A 19181-nucleotide genomic window follows, 5' to 3' on the forward strand; every position below is an offset into this window, starting at 1 on the left:
CCACAATCCCATGATCTGTTGCCTTGAGGGGAGACCTCCAGCCAGCTGGCCTCTGGCCATCTAATCGGCCTGCCTGTTTCTTCCTCAAGAGCCTATCTTCTTCCCCACCAGCTCAGGGTGTGTGGCCCATGGCAGCACATAGCCCAGGAAATGCCTTCCATGGGATTCCCACCCTGCACTGGGAGAGGAGTCAGGGTGGGAGGAAATCCCCCCACATCACGTTCCCTTCCTGGTTCAGGGTCAGATTCCAAGGGCCTGGCCAGTTCAATTCCCAGTTAACTCTGGAGTTCGTTACACTACCAGAAAGGAAAGCAGGGGGCAGGCCAGGGGCCTTCCTTCTCTGAGTAGCAGTTCGGTCACCGGTAAAGTGGAAAGGCAGACCCACCATCGAACAGGGGATGGACGGTGTGCAGCCACCCTGGGGTGGGGTTAGAGTTAACCCAGTTCACAGACGACATGAAGCCACCGGGTTGAGCCAGGATGCAATCCCAGGTCTGAGAGCTGCAGCTGAGTGTCTGGGCCCCCTGCACCTGGTGGTTGGAAAGAGGGCTTCACTCCCCCTCCCTTCTTCCTAACTTCCTCCCTTTTCCCCATTTCTGGAGACCAGGAGACTAATGGTGGGCCAGGACCCCAAGGTCTCAGCTGGGATGGAGCCCTTGGGTTCTAGCTTGCAGCTCCAGGGCTCAGCCAGTTCACTGATGGGTGACCTGTGCAGTTACCTTGGGCACCAGGCTTAATGTTCTGCAGTTTCCACTTGACACTTTTTTTTTGTTTGTTTTTAATTTACAAGGGGCTACACCTTTTCATTTGGCGCTGGACCGACCAATCACATGTAGCCGGAACGTTCCCCTCCCACGCCTAACCTTGTCAGGAGAGTCTGGAGACCTGGCATTTGGCCCATAGGCCTTTTGTGCCCTGCCTCCCCTTACCCAGGGCCCGGTGGCCCCAGAAGTCTCTGCAGGCATGGGAGGAGAGCCCTGAGATGGGGAGGCAGGGAGCCATGCTGTGGGAGGCAGCAGGCTGGCGGCCAAGCCACAACTGCTGGCTTGGCAGTGGTGAGTGTTTCTAAGCTGGTGTTGGGCAGAGGTAGGGGGCAATGTGACCTCGCAGATGGGGGCGGGGGTTGGTGGGGGAACTTCCAGGCTCAGAGAGAGGACTCTGGAGTCAGACTTGGCTTCATTCTGGCTCTACTTCCTGCTGCAGGACCCTGGTAAGTTAGTGCCTCCCTCCTGGCCTCAGTTTCCTCACCTGTAAAAGGCACAGGGGTAGGCACAGGGAGTAGTCATACAACTCACGGGAGAGAGATGGCACCCATGAAGTGGGGTGCCATCATTTTCAGTGGGGTCTCCTTTGCTCACCCAGCCCTGCCTGCCCTGGTGGTGAGGTATGGGCAGGAAGACCTCCCACCGCCATCAGCCATGTCTGCTCATAGCATCACCCTCCGTCTCCCAGGCCCAGGGTCTGCTGGGTTTGATCGGACTACAACTCCAGCTGGTCCCAGGAGGTTGCCTCCCCTTCCTGTTCCATTACTCGGGAAATGCAGGCCCAACCCTTGGTGTCCAGTGTACAGAGGAACCTTTGTCGGCCCTGCCCTTGGGTGGGTTGGAGGTTTATTGCTTTGTTGACCCAAATGTCTTTCTGGAGTGGTAACCTGGCAGCTGCGATCCACCAGCCAGTTCCTCCAGGCAGACGAAGATGACTGGAGATTGGATCTGGGCCTGCTGACGTTCTCTGGACCCCCTTCTCTGCCACTGCAGTTCCTGCAGTTTCCCGGAGGTGAGTCGGGGGGAGTGGGAGCCTGAGGGATGTGGTGGGGGTCACCTTGGTGGGCAGCCACTCTGGGCCCCTGTTTTCACATCACACCCAGGCTCTTTTGTCTCCTCTGTGGGCCTGCTGGGGACCCACTGCTTCCTCCTAGAAACCAAGGGAAGCTGGGTGAATCTCATAGCCTGGAGGTATCTCACGTAGCCTCTTCTCAGAAGGAACTTGGGGCCAGGCAGGAACGCACACTCACACAGTTAGCCCAGGTGAGGAAAGGAGCCTGGGTTCTTCTAGGAACTGGTGGGCACCCACGTCCAGTGTCACCTGGGCCAGTCTGATGGCTCCAGCCTCTGTCTGCAAATGACCAGGGACTTCTTAATTCCAGACCCACTGCCGAGAGGCCTGTGAAGGCTTTTTCCAGTATCCCATGGTGGGGAAAAAAATCCTAACAGTGCAAAGATTGCTAAGGCGTGAGAAGGGCCTGAGGGTGACACGCAACCAGGATCCCCACCCTGGGGCAGGAAGGGCTGAAGCAGAGGCTACTGCCATCAGACTGTGGTGGGGGCGGGCACGGGCTGCCCAGCTGTGGGCAGAGTCGGGGAGTAGCACCAGGACTGGCCACAGCTTCTCAGACATGAAGATCCTGGCACGTGTGCAGAGCAGGCTTGGGGCTTTAGCGGCAGAAATGCTCAGTCACTCAGTCATGTTCAACTCTTTGCAACCCGTGGACTGCAGCCCGCCAATCTCCTCTGTCCGTGGGATTTCCCAGGCAAGAATACTGCAGTGGGTTGCTATTTCCTTCTCCAAGGGATCTTCCTGACCCAGGGATCAAACCTGCATCTCCCGCGTTGCCAGCGAATTCTTTACAGCTGAGCCACTGGGGAAACACTTGTGGGCAGAAAGGCTTGTGACTATTTAGCGTACAGGCCTGGGGCAATCCCAGCTGGAACACCTGTGTACTCTCGGAGCCTCACTTTCTCCCTCTGGGAAGCAGGAGTAACAGCAGTGTCCACGTTATAGATTGTGCTAAGGATTCAGCGAGTTATGTTCGCAAAGTGCTTGTTATTAATAGCGCAGGAGAAACCCCTGACCCACAGGGAGCTGTGTAGGCTTCCGTGTCCTTGTTATTATTGAAGTGGTTGTTACTCTTCTTGGGGGCTCTGGAAAGGGAAGCTAGCCCTAGAGCAGAGCCTCCTGGAGTAAGCCTGGCCCCAGGGACACGGCAGGCCTGACGGGGGAGCTCCAGCCCCGGATTTGGTCCTGGAGCTGGGCTGCAGCACCCTTTTATTTCCAGAGTCCCGGTCATTGGCCGGGGCTGGGAGAAGGGCTGGCCTCTAACCTGCCCGTGACCTCAAGCAAGAGATTCCTCTTCTGTGAGCTCCCAGCAGTCCTGGTCATCAGGCGCCCTGCCCCCTGCTCCGTGGTTTTCTGGCCAGCAGGGCAGGTCAGGCGCTGAGAAGGGCTGGGGTGAGGGTGGGGCCGAGGCTCAGGAAGCGGATGGAGCAGGACACCAGAGGGGCAGGAAGCCTTGCCTGTGCCCACAGCCATTTGTACTGCCCCCAGTGCCTGGAGGGCAGTGTCTCTACAGCCTGGAGGCTGGACCTTGGGGGCCCATTAACTTGTTTTAATTAAAAACAAGTTAAAAGTGGTATTAATGTCCTAAATTAGTCCAATGGATACCACTTGGAAGTTTATAAAGCAAAAGGTGAAAATAGCACCCAGTCCACTCTCCCCACGTCCACTCTCCCCACGTCCACTCTCCAGGGTTAACTACTGCCTGTAGTCCCTTCATGGATTCTTCCCGAAGCAGTTTGTGTGCGATTACAAACCCACGTGCATAGATAGTTGGATAAAAAAAGGAATTATGCTATATATGCAGTTCATTTTTTATATTAAAAATAAATTTTAAAATATAAAAAACACAATGTGACCATTATCTTAAAAAATTTGGAAAATACAGTGAAGCCAAAAGAAGACATCAGCCCATAATCTTATCATTCCAGAAATAACCACTATTGACCCTTCAATCACTGTGATAGACAAAAACATCTCTATTTTCATTTATATTCTTTTTTTTTTCACCTTTTAAAATATACCTGAATGACGGCATGAGTTATACTTGTGAATAATAAAACAATATAATGAACTTCTGGAATTCATATCCCACTAAAAGACCAGACTTTGATACTATAACTTGCACACCCCTGCCTTTTTTCCCTTCTCCCACACCCATTTCCCAACACACAAGACTGCTGTGTTCTTGATTTTTGCTTTTAAAACTTTAATCACTTTGATAGGCAAAGCTGTCGCCTGTCCTGTGAGAGGCGGCCTACTGCCTGCTGTGTGCTTAAACAGTATATTGTGTAGTCCCATTTGTCTTCCAGAACTTGGCTTTTTCACTCCTCCTGTCTGTAAGATCCATCCATGTCATTTCCCCCTGCTCTACAGTATTTCACCATGTGAATGTATCATAATGTAAAAAGATTCCATTCTCCTTGATAGCTATATGAACTATTTCCAGTTTGGTTTCAAGCACTGCTGCTCTGAACTTCATTACGTGCATTTGCAAGACTTTCTCCAGGGTATATATCTAGGTGGTGGTGGTTTAGTCGCTCAGTCGTGTCCAACTCTTGCGACCCCATGGACTGTAGCCCGTCAGGTTCCTCTGTCCATGGGATTCTCCAGGCAAGAAGACTGGAGTGGGTTGCCATTTCCTTCTCCAATATATCTAGGAGCATGGTGCAAAATTTTCCAACTTCGTTTTCCAAAGTAGTATAGAGATGCATTTTTAACACTTGCTTTCTTCACTTATGACATATTCCCGTGAACATCCTGGACATTTCTTCCTGTCGGTGTATACTGATCTGAATCTTTCATTTAGCAGGGCTGTGCCTTTGTTCATTTAACCAGGCGTCCAGCCTTCTTATTTTTCACTATCACAGAAAATGATGTAATGAATACCATGATAATTGCAAGAAGTAATGTAACGTTTTTTTAATCCTTAACAACACCGCCGGAGGTTGTTCACCCCATTTTTCGAAAGCAGGGGAAGCAGCAAGTCGAGTGCCAAGGCCACACAGCTAGCAGCGCTGAACTTGCACAGTGGAACCCTGCGTTCACCCAGGGTGATTACTGGGTGCAGGGCTCTGGAGGCCCAAGGTAGGGATGCCCAGGGAGAAACTCAATTGATTCCAAGGGCAGGGTGCTCTATGACTCAGTTGCCCCATCCCGGCCGTGGGGAGAGTAAAGTGAAGTGGGTGTGGGTCTGACCCACAGAAGAGGTTCTTCGGAAGGCTGTTACTGTCCTTGTCACTACAGGCTGCCTAGAGGCGTGAGCAAGGCGCCTGGGTGCCCCGTGCGGGGGGTCGCCTGCCCCTCACCCATCCCCGTCTGCACCGCCCCGGGGCGGAGCCACCCGCGGCCCCTCGAGGCTCCGCCCGCCTACCAGGCCTGGGCCGGAGATCCGGGAGCGGCGGCCCTAGGACCCGGCGGGCCGGGGCTGCGGCGGGGCCTGGGCGGCCAGAGCATCGCGGACCCCGGCTCTCGGCTCCCGGCGCCATGTGAGGGGGCTCGGGGGCCGCGGGGAGCCACCGCTCCCCGGGGGAGGTGAGCAGGCCCCGCGCGGGGGCGGGCTGCGGGAGGGGGCGCCGCCTGCACCCCTGTGGGGGTGGGGGTGGGAGCCGCTGGTGATGGAGGTTGATGCGGGGGCCACAGGGGGCTCCCCTAGACCCACTGTCTCTTGGCAATCTCGCCTGAAGATCCCGGTCCTCACGCCCAAGGGCTGTCGCGGGGTTCGCGGGGCCTCCCGCCGCTGACACCCCATTCGAGCTCGGGGACCCTGCCGCCGTCCTGCCTGCCTCCCTTCTTCCCAGCTGAGGCTAGAGCTCCTTACCCGCCGGAGTGCTGGAGTTCGTGGGGTGTGGGGGGAGGGGTGGTCAGCGCAAGCGGGATGCACAGAACCCGTCGCCCCCTACCAGATGCACCCACCGTTTCGGCGTCCCCCATTTGGAATTAGGAGCCCCCTTCCCCTTCTCCAGGGAGCTCTCCTCCCACGCGACTCGTGGGGGCGTCCCGACCGTGTAGGAGGAATCCTCGAGCTGGGCAAAGCGAAACTCCCAAACAGAGGGCAGGGTGTGGCCCCCAGCCTTAGCCCACGGTTTCAGCCTTCTGACTGGGCCTCCTCAGGGCTGAGTACACTCTCCTGGCTTAGGGCTGTGGGCTGCCACCTCCCTGGCCTGAGGAAGTGGCTCCCCAGCAGGCCTGCTATCTCTGCTGAATCAGGTGCTGGGAACGCAGCCGGTGGCCTCTAGTCAGTACCAGCCCTGGGGGATCCTTGAGAGAAATCCGGTCAGGCTCAGCCCCAGGTTGCTGCCTGGAAACAAGCCTGGAAATAAGACTTCCCAGCAAATTCTGAACAGCTCTGCAAGGCACTTTGCCTCTGTGAACCTCAGTCTCCTCATCTGTGAAATGGGGATGAGAGCCCCTACTGTGTACAATTGCCAGGAAGATTCAGTGAGTGGGTGGTGCTTAGCAAGGACTCAGCATTTATTGATATTAGAGGGAAGTTGCTGGGCCAGGCATCAGAGGCAGCCCAGGGGAGAATTGTTTGGCCAGCTCCTGAAGAGGCAGGCCTTGAACAATGAATAACCACAAAACTAACAGCTGCTGGCCCCGACCAAGCACTTTCAAATCCCTGTGCTTCCCGTGCCACATCTGCTTGAATCCTTCTAACAATCTTGTGAGTTACCTACTTTTATCATTCCATTTCACAGATGAGGAAACTGAGGCTCATAGAGGTCACATGGCTTGCCCGAGGCCCCTCAGCCAGTAAGTGGAGGAACCCGGATTTGCAGTTGAACCTGAGATGCTGTACTGACCATGGCCTTCTCAGAGCAGGACTGTGACGGGGGCTGACCAAGGGGACAGTGGTCCTGGCTGAGGGCACTGCTCAGGCAAAGGTGGGAAAGTCGGGGGGCGGGTCTGGGAACAGGAGTGTTCTAGGGTGTCTGGAGCTTGGGGCATCCGAAGGAAAGCGTAGTGAGAGGGGAGGCTCAGCTCAGAGAAGCAGCTGGAATGCTAGAGGCCTCAGGGTGGATGGGGGCTACCCAGGGATCCTGGATAACTTTTGCATTAGTGGGCTGTGAGTCTAACAACAAGCCGCTCTTCCCTTCCGTTGAACCTCAGTCTCCTGATCTGTGCATCCGGGGGGACTGGACCTGGTGAGAGTCCCCATGAGTCCCGACTGGGGTGGCTTTGAAGGCCGGCTGCGGCGAAACCTGAAACACGGCTTGGGAGGAGGGGGCGCCTGCGGAGAGAAGGCGGGGTTGGGTGGTGGGCGGAGTTAGGACCCAACCAGTCAGGAGCTGAGTGGGGACACCTCCTTTGGCCTGGCTATGCCTGATAGCGGTGTAGGAGTAAACAGCTGCTAGGTCAGGGGGCGGAGATAGTGGCGGGAGCTGGGAGGCCCCTGGAGGGAAGCTTCGACCGAGCTGGGGGAGCCCCAGGGCCCCTTTCTTTGCGCACTCACTTTCCGTGTCTTCTGGCCTAATCTGCTGGAGGTGGCTGGACACAAGTACTGACTCCCTTTTGAAAGGTGGGGAAATTGAAAACTGCAGAGAAGCTGCGTCCTGCGACGATGGGGGCGGGGTGGGGGGCATCTGTTGGAGAGTGAGGAGCAGAGTGTGTATGGTTCCCTGAGACCCTCTCCCCCCTCACCAGGGTGGAGCTGTGGTTATGCCCATTGGATAGATGAGTCTGAACCCTTAACCCCCAAGATCTTATGTAATAATGAACAAAGTCAAAACCAAGGGAAAACAAGTTAAGAATGGAATCACTCAGTGGACCTCCTGCACATCTCCAGGGCCCTGGAGGCACAGCAGAGAATGGGAGTGAGGCCCTGGGCCAGCTGTGCCATCAGAACTCTCAGCTGGAAGGTGGCATGCAGGGGACATTCCTGGCCCACCCCAGGTGGGAGGATGAGTGGGCATGAACAGGGTTGTGCAGAGCGTTCCAGTTGGAGGGGCCAGTTTATGCAAGATCTGGAAGGGTGTGAGTGTTGAGGAGTTTGGGGACCTACAAGGAATGTTGCTTTCTTCCCAGGCTTCGGGACCATAAGGCAAGGTTTAGAGTAGAGGTACGAATAGGGCTCCTGCTAGGTGAGGAGCAGCAACCCCCCACCCCAGCCGGGAAGCCAGCCTTTGGCCTGCAAACTGCCTTTGGCACAGAGTGGGAGAGAGAACGGCAGGGAGAGAGGCAGGGCTCTGCCACCACCTGGCTGTATGACTTCTGACCAATTCCTGCCCTTTGTCGGCCTCAGTGTCTCCATCTGGAAAATGGGTACAGCCCTGAGCCTTGGGGTCATGGGTGGATAGAGCTGGCGGGAGTGGGGAGGGTGTCACTTAGGACCAGCTGGACCATAATCCTTTCTGTGGCTTGCAGGTGTGACCACACACCCTTACCTGGGCCACCTGCAGGACACTGGCCCCTGCCCCTCAGCAGACGCCGGAGAGAGATGAAGAGCAACAAAGTAAGTTACCTTTTGTTTCTTATCCCCATCTCTTTATTTCTTGTCCCCATCTCAGCTTCTTATTTCCCTTCGTGAAATGGTCGCCTTCGGACCTGCCTCACACCCAGTCTCTCTTCCCTGCTGAAAAGCTCCTGATGCGTGGGAGACCCTGGTGCAAGCCTTGCTGTAGCCACTGACCTGTGTGGTCTGGGCAAGTTCCTGCCTCTGTCTGGGCCCAGGTCCACTTCTGTCCTCCTAGGCCTGACTGGTCCATCTGTGGTCAAGCATTAGCTGAGAAGGTGACTGTGGAGTTCTGTGCAGTGGGTGGGGTTGGGGAGAGAAGGTGAATGGGAGTCTGGGAGAGGGGACAGCGGTCAGAGTCAAAAATGACATAATGTTGTGAGCATCACTCCAAGGGTGCCCGGGTTCCACATCATCCATTCATTTATGGTTTCCTGAGCACGTATTGTGTGCCTGGCCCTGTACACCCCTTTCCTAGGATCCACTGAGCTGCGGCTTTGGCAGAGCCTGGGGGTTGGGATTGGGGTGATATGGGTGTGTCTGGGTCCAATCCGGAAAGAGAAACCACACTAATTTGAACAGAGCAAATTTAATGTAAAGAATTGTTAACTATAATTGGGCATTGGAGTAACAAAGGATTCGAACTCTACAAAATACAGGAATAGTGGGTGTAAGGAGCAGTCACCAGGAATTTTCTAATGGTCCAGTGGTTAGGAATTGATACTTTTACTGTTGGGGACAGGGTTTGATCCCTGATCAGGGAGCTAAGAGCCTGCAAGCCTTGTGATGTGGCCAAAGGAAAAGGAAAAAAAAAAAAAAGGAGCTGCCCCCACAGTCAGAGCTGAGACTCAGGCCTTACTGGCCTGGAGAAGGCAAGAGCTATGGCCCAGTGGATGGCAGAGAGCTCACGGTGATGCTGTGCCATGGAAGTTGTCATAAATCCACCTGCTAGGCTACAGGGAACGCTGGTCACAGGAGGTAACTCCCAGGAGGCACGTCAAGCATCATGCAGAACTGTTCCAGGAAGCTGAAGCTTAATTTTTGTGGGTATTGCTGGTGGTTGAGTGTGTCACATGCTTCTGGAGAAGCTGTGGTCACAGTAGGAGTCAGGGGCACTCTGCTTCAAAACTGCCGGAGGGTGGATGCTGGAGGAAGCTGCTGACCCCTGGGAGAAGCCATGTGCCCTGTAGGAGCAAGTGCCCAGAACCAGGCTTAAAGCCCCCAGAACCTGGCAGCAAACTTCCTTCCTCCTGAAATCTATGTCTAGCGCCCTCTACTAACAAAGTTTGCTAGCAAGAAAAAGTTTGTAAGGGGCCCAGATCCATTTTCACAGAGCAGGCAAAAAAGAGAAAAACCTGGTACTGAGAAGCGATACTTCAACAACCGCCTAGGGGGCTTAGCACAAAGAGTCAGGACTCCGGGGCCTCACCTAGCCTTGCAGACCCTGGGCCAATAAGTCCCAGTGGACGTTTCAGAGATCACTTTCCTTTCTTCTGCCATAAGTTGGTGTACCGACTACCCATGCATCCTGATTCCTGACCACAACCTTTCCCTTCAGGTTTAAATGAATGATGAACATTTGTGGAGACTGTTTGGGGAAGACCTGGACCCTCTCGTTTGAAAGTCCCACCTGTCTCCAAGCATCCTTCCCGCTGCAGCTGGAGGGATCCTTGCGACCCCCACATCCAATCTGATCCAGCCACCCTTCTGTGGTCTGGGCTCCACCCTGGGAACTGAGATATGGTGGGGATCAAGGCTGACTCAGTCCCAGCCTTCAGAACTTATGGTTCCATTGAGAGGGATCTGAATGCAGTGGGATTGGTCCTGTGATAGCCGGTGCTCAGGGAGCTGGAGGAAGCCTTCCTGGGGGAGGTGGTGCCTGTGATAGGCAGTGCTCAGGGAGTTGGAGGAGGCCTCCCTGGGGGAGGTGGTACCTGAACTGGTGGAATAAAGAACAGGAATTAGCAGGCGTGGTAGGTGGTGAGGACTGTGCCGGATGGCTGGGACCTCACTGGCCTCTCCCCTCTCCAGGAGCAGCGGTCAGCAGTGTTCGTGATCCTCTTTGCCCTCATCACCATCCTCATCCTCTACAGCTCCAGCAGTGCCAATGAGGTCTTTCATTATGGCTCCCTGCGGGGCCGGACACGCCGGCCTGTCAACCTCAGGAAGTGGAGCATCACTGACGGATACATCCCCATTCTTGGCAACAAGGTAGGGCAGCCGCTCTGGGGAACTCCCTGGGAGCTGCCTGGAGACTGCCCTTCCCCATTGCCCACCATCACTGCCCCTACCTTCTTCTCCTCCTCCTCCTCTTCTCTCTACTTCCTCCATCCCTCCTAAAGAAAAGGGTGGACCCCAGGAGTCCGGTGCCTTCAGCCCCTTGTTTGCGATGTGACCTCAGACAAGCAGCCTGTCCTCTGGACCTCAGTTTTCTCCAAGGTTCCACCCTCAGTGCTAATAGCCTATAATCTCCTGAATCAGAATCCCTTTAGAAAGGTCTGTCTGGTTTTCAGATCTCAGTCTCTGCAGGGGAGTCTACATAGGATTTGGGAGCAGGACTCTAGGGTACTTGACAACACAAAAGCAATAATAAGAATGGCTGCAGTGGTCAGTTGCCCGCTGCGTGCTGGGCACTGTGATCAGCAGTAATCCTCATACCAGTGCTGTGAGTTTAGCATTATCTCCCTCGATGAGATGGGGAAATTGAGGCTCAGAGAGGCAAAATTACTTCCCCAAGACCACACAGCAAGGGAGAGGAGGAGCCCAGGTATTGCCCCAACATCTGCTGAGATACAGCTGTGTGGAGAGGCCCAGAGCCTTTCCAGGGACTTCTGTTTGTTTTGGATAGCCATGAAACTCAGGTTGTATTTCCGGAGCTCACCTTGTAGTCCTCTGAGCCCCAGTGTTTTCCTTGGGGTCAGGGAGAAAATTATTGGCCTCCAGCATGGATGCCACCTTCCAGAAGGAGGTCCCTCAGCCCCTGCCTACCTCACTCTCTTCCCTCACTAACCCTCCTAAATCTCTAGAGGTCTTTGCATATAGAGCCTGGGACCATGAGCTCATCCTCACTGGAAAAAGGCCCATTAGCATGTGTTTAGAGACAGAGGCTTCCCTGGTAGCTCAGCTGGTAAGAATCCACCTGCAATGCAGGAGACCCCAGTTCCATTCTTGGATCAGGAAGATCCCCTGGAGAAGAGATAGGTTACCCACTCCAGTATTCTTGGGCTTCCCTGGTGGCTCAGTCAGTAAAGAATGTGCCTGCAATGTGGGAGACCTGGGTTTGATCCCTGGGTTGGGAAGATTCCCTGGAGGAGAGCATGGTAACTCACTCCAGTATTCTTGCCTGGAGAATCCCCATGGACAGAGGAGCCTGGTGGGCTACAGTTCATGGGGTTGAAAAGAGTCAGACACGACTGAGTGACTAAGCACAAGAGACAGATTAAGGGCTTCCCCATTGGCTCAGTGGAAAACAATCTGTCTGCAATGCAGGAGACCTGGGTTCAATCCTTGGGTTGGGAAGATTCCCCTGGGGGAGGGTATAGCAACCTGCTCTAGTATTCTTGCCTGGAGAATTCCGTGAACAGAGGAGCCTAGTGGGCTGCAGTCCACAGGGTAGCAAAGAGTTAGACATGACTGAGCGACTGAGCACTCACACACGACATGAGAGACAGATTAACACCTAACTGAGACTTTCTCTACCCTAAGGATCCTTGAAAGAGAAATGGTAGAATCCCTGGGAGAAAGTGGAACTGCTTGAGGGTGGGTGATGTGGAAGGGAATGAGACAGCTTGGCCAGCAGCTGTTTCCAGCCTGATAGGGGAGGCCAGGATGTTAGAGCTCAGGAAAGCTGGCAAAGCCATCAGTTGAGGTATTAAACATGAGACATGTTGCTGGATCTTGGAGTAAGGCCTCAAGGAAGGCTGCCTGGAGGAGGAAGGCACCTGAACTTAGCCTTGAAGGGTGCATAGAAAATCCATGGGCAGAAAATAGGCTTCAGATAGCTTGTGGTTCCAATCTGTTTATTTCACCAATGGGAAAACAGAGGCTCAAAGCAGCTTCCACACCATTTCCTACTGACAAGTTGATGGCCTGTTTGTGGGTGATGTGGAAATGTCATGGACACATTGGGGAGGATGTCTTCTTTGAAGAGCTGGCCTGAGGGTGAAGCTGGGGCTCTGTGGCCATGTAGACCTAGGTTCACATCCTGGCCCTGCACTCCTCTGCTCTGCGACCTTGGGGACATCCCAGCATGGCTGTCCTGCATGGTTTCTTTTCATCCTTCAGGTGTTAGCTGAGAGAGGCCCCCTCAGATGACTTTTCTAGCATAGCCCTCACTCTTGCCAGCCTCGATCCTCTGCCTCTATTTTATTTCCTTCCCAGCACGTATAACTTACCACCTGGCATTATTTTACCATTTACTTGTTCACCATCTGTCTCCCCAACTGTGAATTTCTTAAAGGCAGGAGTAGGGTCTCTTGTTTATTGCTCTGTCTCTTGTACTGGCCATTAGCAAGCTTGCTATAAATATCTGTTGAATGTTGAATGAATACGGCTCAATTTCCCTGTCTTTAAAATGGGCATCATAATTCCCGCCTCCTGGAGGGATGGAGCACAGCGTCTGGCACCAAGTGGTCATAACAGTGTTGGCTTTCCTTAACCCTCCAGACGCTGCCCTCCAGGTGCGGCCAGTGTGTGATTGTCACCAGCTCCAGCCACCTGCTGGGCACCAAGCTGGGTCCTGAGATCGAACGGGCCGAGTGCACAATCCGCATGAACGACGCACCCACTACGGGCTACTCGGCCGATGTGGGCAACAAGACCACCTTCCGCGTGGTGGCCCATTCCAGCGTATTCCATGTGCTGCGGAGGCCTCAGGAGTTTGTCAACCGGACCCCTGAAACTGTGTTCATCTTCTGGGGCCCCCCAAACAAGATGCAGAAGCCCCAGGGAAGCCTGGTGCGCGTCATCCAGCGGGCAGGCCTGGTGTTCCCCAACATGGAGGCCTATGCCATCTCCCTCAGCCGCATGCGCCAGTTTGACGACCTCTTCCGGAGTGAGACAGGCAAGGACAGGTACCAACCTCCTGCCCGCTCCCTCTGGCCAGCCCTGCACTCCCTCTCAGCGTGCTCCACCTGGAGGGCCTGTTGCTCCCAGCATGCACTGCTCTGAGGGTGTGGTCACTTCTTGCCACATTTTCTTGGTCAGGTTTCCTAGGGGAGTTCGCTTCATGTCCAGCTCTTAGCTTGTGTCATTTCCAACATGCTCTGCCTGGCCTCGTCTCCCTGGGAGGGCTTGCAGTGCTCCCAGAGGACAAGGGCTCCCGGCATGCTCTGCTCTAAGGTTGTGTCGTCACTGCTAGCGTCTTTCTAGGACAGCCCTCCCGTAGCATGCCTCAATGGAACGTGTTGACCATTCCCAGCATGTCTCTTCTAAGGATACATCACCCTCGGTGTGTGCTGCTCTGACTGGTCTCTCTAGAAAAGCTGGGCCAGTGCCGTCCAATAAAAATATCATGCGAGCCATATAGGTAATTTAAAATTTTAGAGTAGCCACGTTTAAAAAGTTAAAAGAAACAGGCGAAATTAAATTCACTTTTATTCAACTTGATATATCCAACATATAGGTCCTATACGTATCTTGTTTGATTTATACCTAAATATTTAAAATTTTTAGAACTATTGTACATAGTATTAGAATTTTGATGGGTTTCCCATTATTCATTGCTAGCTTATAGAAATATGATTGATTTTTTTGTGTTGACCTTATATCCAATAATCTTCCTAAACTTACTTATTGGTTCAAGGAGACTTTTGTAGATTCTTTGGGTTTTATGTGCAAATGATCATGATGTAACAACATGAATATAAGGACAGTTTTATTTTTTGTCTCCAATCTGTATGCCTCTTATTTCTTTTTCGTGCATTATTGCACTGCCTAGTGCTTTCAATATAACACCGAATTGTTTTAGAAGTGGTGAGAGTGGACGTCCTTGCCTTGGTCTGTCTTAGGGGAAAAGTGCTCAGTCTTTCATCAATGAATATGGTGTTGGTTGTAGGTTTTTGAAGCTATGGGTTGAAGAAGTTATCAGGTTGAGGAGGTTTCCTTCTCTTACTGGTTTGCTGAGACTTTTTTGTTTGTTTTGGTTCTTGGTGATTTTTTTTTTAAGCCATGCTATGCGGAATGCGAGATCTTGGTTTCCCAACAAGGGATGAAATCTGTGCCCCCTGTTTTGGGAGAATGGAGTCTTAACCACTAGACCACCAGGGAAGTCCTGCTAAAAGCATTTTTTTTAGTCATGACTGGGTATTGGATTTATCAAAGTTTTTATGCATCAATTGATATCACATGGTTTTTCTTAAGACTATTAATATGATGGATTATATTGATTGATTTTTATATATTGAATCAGTCTTGCATTTCTGGAATAAACTCTGCTTGGTTGTGGATGTCATTTTTTTTATATGTTGCTGGATATGATTTGCAATATTTTGTTGAGATTTTTGTATCTGTGTTCATGAGAGATATTGGTCTGTAGTTTATTTTGTACTGTCTTTGCCTCATTTTGGTATCAGAGTAATGCTGGTCTCAGAAAGTGAATTGGGAAACGTTTTCCTTCCAGAATTGGTTTTATTTCTTCTTTAAATGTTTGGTAGAATTTGCCAATGTTTGGTAGAAACTCTTGTCCTGGAGAGTTCTTTTTCAGAAGATTTTTAAATTCTTTAAGAGTTATAGGATATTTAGGTTATCTATTTCATCCTGAGTTTTGGCAGTTTGCGGTTTCAAGGAATTGGCCCATTTCATCTAAATTATCAAATTCATGTACGTTGCTTTTTACAGTTTCTGTATTATTCTTTTAATGTCTACAAGGCCTATGATGAACCCTCCTTTTTTATTCTTGATATTGGTTAATTTGTGTCTTTTCTCTCTGTCAATCTTGTAGAAGTTTATTTTTTCTTAAACTTTTCAAAGAACCCCCCACCTCAATCAAATATACCCTAAACATCTTCAGTTCAACAAGTGAACAGTGTGAAAAATTATCAGTGACATATTCTACATTCTTTTTTTCATGCTAAGGAATAAAGTGTGTATTTTACACCGACAGCACATCTTAACCACACGTCAAGTGCTCACGTGTGCCCGTGTGTGGCTGGTGGCTGTCTGGTGGGCAACACAGCTCAAGGTTCTTGGTTGCTCGCCCCATGCCTTGCTCTGAACTTGTCAGTCGTCACTCCTGGCAGGACTTCCGCTGATTAGTCTCCCCTTTGGAGTTTGCTCCTAGCGTGTGCGCAGCTGTTTCCGCCTACCATGCTTTGTGGTCAGGGTCGCTCCCAGCCTGCCCGAGGGTGACCAGGCTCCCCAGGAGTTAATTCCCAGCATGTCGTGTTCCTGTGCTTCCCCTCAAAGGAGCCCTCCTCCACCCCTCACCTCCGTTCAGACTTGCCCGCGCTCCCGCAGCAGGGCTGGACAGCGGGTGCCTGACACGGAAGGAGAGCCCCAGGAGGGGCAGAGTGGGAGGAGTTCTGGGAAACTCTGGGTGGGTGGAGCCTTCCTCCCTGCCCGCCCCACCCCCCGCCCCCTCATCATGACACCTCTCTGCCCCCAGGGAAAAGTCCCACTCGTGGTTGAGCACAGGCTGGTTCACCATGGTGATTGCGGTGGAGTTGTGTGACCATGTGCACGTCTATGGCATGGTGCCCCCCGACTACTGCAGGTGAGCACTCCCAGGGCGATGTCCAGCTCTTGGCCTCAGGATGGAGCAGGGGTCCTGGAGACCTTGGCTGGGATGCCTTTGAGGGCCTCTATTTTACAGTATTCAAACTGCTCTGCAGAGATCTAGGCTCTTCAGAGCTACCTCAGGGGCTTCCATCCCAAGCTCAGCCGGAGTCCAGAGTTTATATATTAATAACTATTTTTATTATTACTATATGAAAAGCCCAGTAGGTGACAGCTGTTTTTTTACTAAGTGCTGACAGTGTACCAAACATGGTTTTTTATTATTTCATTTACTCCTTATAGTGACCGTAAGGGATAAGAGGAGGATGTTTTGTGAAAGGCCTCAGTTCCCAGGAACAGTAAGGGGTAGGGGTCAGGCTTCAGAGCCCATGGTCCTTACCACTATCCCACATTGCCACCCTCTGGGGAAAATGAAAAGTTTCCACTGCATTAAAAAAAATAAAAATTTGAGGACTTCCCTGGTGGCTCAGTAGTAAAGAATCAGCCTTGCAATGCAGGGCACATGGGGTTCACTCCCTGGTCCAGGAAGAGTTCACATAAGCTCTTTTGCCACAACTAAGACCTGATGTGGCCAAATAGATTAAAAAAAAAAAAAGTTTGAGAGTCAGACACCTAGTCTACACTATACCCATTTCACAGATGGGAAACTGAGGCCCAGGGAGGGGGCGGGGATTTCCCCCACTGAGGCGCTACAGCAGGTCAGGGGCTGGGAAGGGTAGGATCCCGCCAGTGCCTCCCTTGCCCTTACGGCCCCCTCTGCTCTGCCGCAGCCTGCGGCCCCACCTGCAGCGTATGCCCTACCACTACTATGAGCCCAAGGGGCCAGACGAATGTGTCACCTACATCCAGAACGAGAACAGCCGCAAGGGCAACCACCACCGCTTCATCACGGAGAAGAGGGTCTTCTCATCCTGGGCCCAGCTGTACGGAATCACCTTCTCCCACCCCTCCTGGACCTAGGCCACCCCGCCTGTGGGGCTCTCACGAGGGACACGGGAGAAGTGGCTCTCCGCCCAGCTGCTCGACCCGGGGCCGTCTCCTGGCCAATCAAGGCTGGTCAGGGTGTCTTCTGGAGGGTCAGGCCTTGAAGCAGGCGCAGCCTCCAGCCATCCAGGGCCTGGAGGAATCTCTTGGCCAATCAAGGATTTGGGCTTCTGTGTGGTTAATCGGGTGTTGAGGGTATTTTTTTGTTCAGTCAGGGTCTGAGCATAGTCAATCAGGGTATTTCTGAGTAATCTGAGGCTAAGGTCATGTCCTTTCCCGTGAGGCCTTGGTTCAGAACCCCAGGATGGACCCCAAATCACTTCCTATTGATGGGGATGGTGGGGTCCTGTCCCAGGAAGCCGCCTCCTCCCTTTCTAGAGCTAGAGAGAGGTTGGGTGGGGGTAGGGGGCCAGGCTGGGGCATTTGTGGGGTTGGGGGGCTCTTCAGGGTGGGAGACTGGTGTCTGGGTCTTGCCTCTACCCTGAGTGGCCTTGAACAAACCCCTTGCCCCGTCTCTGGGCCTCCTTCTGCCTGTGTCAGGTTCTAATTGTGGAGTCTGAGAACCCTCCCACCTCCCCCCACCGACCACCTTGGGTCTGTCCTCCTTTAAGACTGGGCATCTCCAGCCACCGCCCCTTGCTGGGGGGCTCAGCTTCCTGTGGGTCTGGGATTCCCTTCCTCACCTCCTCCTGGAAACTTGAGGGTATTTTTGTGCAACTTCCTCAGGCTTTAGGGAACTCTGAAAAGAATGGACAAACCTTCAGCTGTTTTCTTAGCCCCTCTGCCCAGCTGCCATTAGCCTGGCTCTTAAAGAGCCAGGCCCCTGTTTCTGCCATCCAGCCATGAGGTTTTCCACCTGCTGGAGGAGCCTTTGGGGCTGAGAGGAGGGGGGAATCCCAGCCCACCTGAGGTTTCCCGAAGCCCCTTCGTTTGCAGCTTCTGGAATAGTCAAAGGGCCTTCCCCCACCTGGGCCTGGGAAGGCTCTAGAGGCCTGGGAGCTGTCGCCTAAGTTCTGTCATCTCCCTCTACATCAGGCACTTTATTGCTGGGCCTCTGTGGGCTGGATTTACACCCCCAGCTCTTCTGGAGTCTTGAAGGGAAGAGACTGGAGGGCTTCCTGGAGGAGGCTGTGGAATGGGCAGGGTCAGGTGGGGAAGGAGGCCAGCGGTGAGTCATTGCACTTTGGGGCAAGGGGTGGGGGCCGGCGACTACCCTAGACTTGATTTTGTAATGATTTGTACAGAAATAAACGCACCTAAACTCCAGCCCCATTTCCTGTGTCTGAGTTCTAGCTCGCTCTCTGGCCCAGTACTTGGGGCCCACACCTTCCAGGCTGGGAGCCCACACTCCAGCAGAATGGCCAGCTTCTTTGTGAGTCATGCATTTTACAGCCTGGGTGGAGACCTGGTGGCCCTGGGGGTTGGGGGATGCTCACCTGGCTCTTCCAGTCTGACCTCCCCCTGCCCTTGTGACTTTGAGCAAGTCACTCCCCCTCTCAGAACCCCAGCTCCCTCTGGGCTGAAACCAGACACTACTCTCAAGGAGGTCAGGATCAACGGAGGCGAGGGGCCCGCGACAGGCTCAGGGCAGTGAGGGCTGCACAGGGCGCTGCAGCTGTGGAGGTGATGCTCTTCCTGAGGATGGTTCCTGCAGAGGTTTGGAGGGGAAGAGCGTCCCACAGGAAGAGAAGGGGGTGGGAAAGGATGACATTTCTGTCCCAGAAGCAAGGGGGATGGGATGGAGGAGGTTGACAGGGACAGGCAGGCAGTGGGGTCAGAGGTTGGCTGTAAGCAGGGTGGGGAGGCTGGGGGGGCGGTGCCCAGGGTAGGGAGCAGGAGTATCCTGCAAGCCTGAACAGGAGGGAGTCAGCGGGGCTGCAGCCCTGGCCAGGTGTGTGAGCTGTGAATCCCTCCAACCTCTCAGCAAAAGGACTTGTTTACTCCAGGTTGGCAGGAGGTAGGGGGTCCGTGACTCTGGGAGATTACAACCTGTTTAGTCAGATAAGATGCCCTTGGGAGCGGAGGCCTAACAAAGGGTGACTGTGAGACAAGGGCAGGCAGCCTGCCGGGGATGGAAAAGAGTTCTCCTGGGCACTGCGCCAGCGGGATGGGGACCACGGAGCTGGCGGGTGGTGAGAATGGCCCCCCCCTTTGCCTCAGTTCACATGTATGTTCA

The 19181-nt window shown here is 53.3% G+C and overlaps 1 protein-coding gene across 7 annotated transcripts; it reads left to right on the forward strand.

The window, feature by feature from the left end:
- Positions 1 to 104: 104 nt before the first annotated feature.
- ST6GALNAC6 (ST6 N-acetylgalactosaminide alpha-2,6-sialyltransferase 6) lies at positions 105 to 17130 on the forward strand. Of its 7 annotated transcripts, XM_070378933.1 has the most exons (8): positions 105 to 1055; positions 1645 to 1776; positions 6534 to 6588; positions 8200 to 8287; positions 10319 to 10498; positions 12953 to 13359; positions 15891 to 15998; positions 16792 to 17130. In XM_070378933.1, exons 1-8 carry the CDS (start codon positions 983 to 985, stop codon positions 16979 to 16981), a joined length of 1233 nt encoding a protein of 410 aa, XP_070235034.1. In that variant the 5' UTR covers positions 105 to 982; the 3' UTR covers positions 16982 to 17130. The 7 variants fall into 7 exon arrangements, with proteins under 7 accessions (XP_070235034.1, XP_070235036.1, XP_070235038.1 ...); XM_070378935.1 differs by lacking the exon at positions 105 to 1055 and having other exon boundaries at positions 1132 to 1776; positions 6534 to 6719; XM_070378934.1 differs by lacking the exons at positions 105 to 1055; positions 1645 to 1776 and adding an exon at positions 5229 to 5367.
- The last annotated feature ends 2051 nt before the right edge of the window (positions 17131 to 19181 follow it).

The sequence above is a fragment of the Bos mutus genome, chromosome 11 (genome assembly GCF_027580195.1).
Source record: "Bos mutus isolate GX-2022 chromosome 11, NWIPB_WYAK_1.1, whole genome shotgun sequence".
NCBI classification, from domain to species: domain Eukaryota; kingdom Metazoa; phylum Chordata; class Mammalia; order Artiodactyla; family Bovidae; genus Bos; species Bos mutus.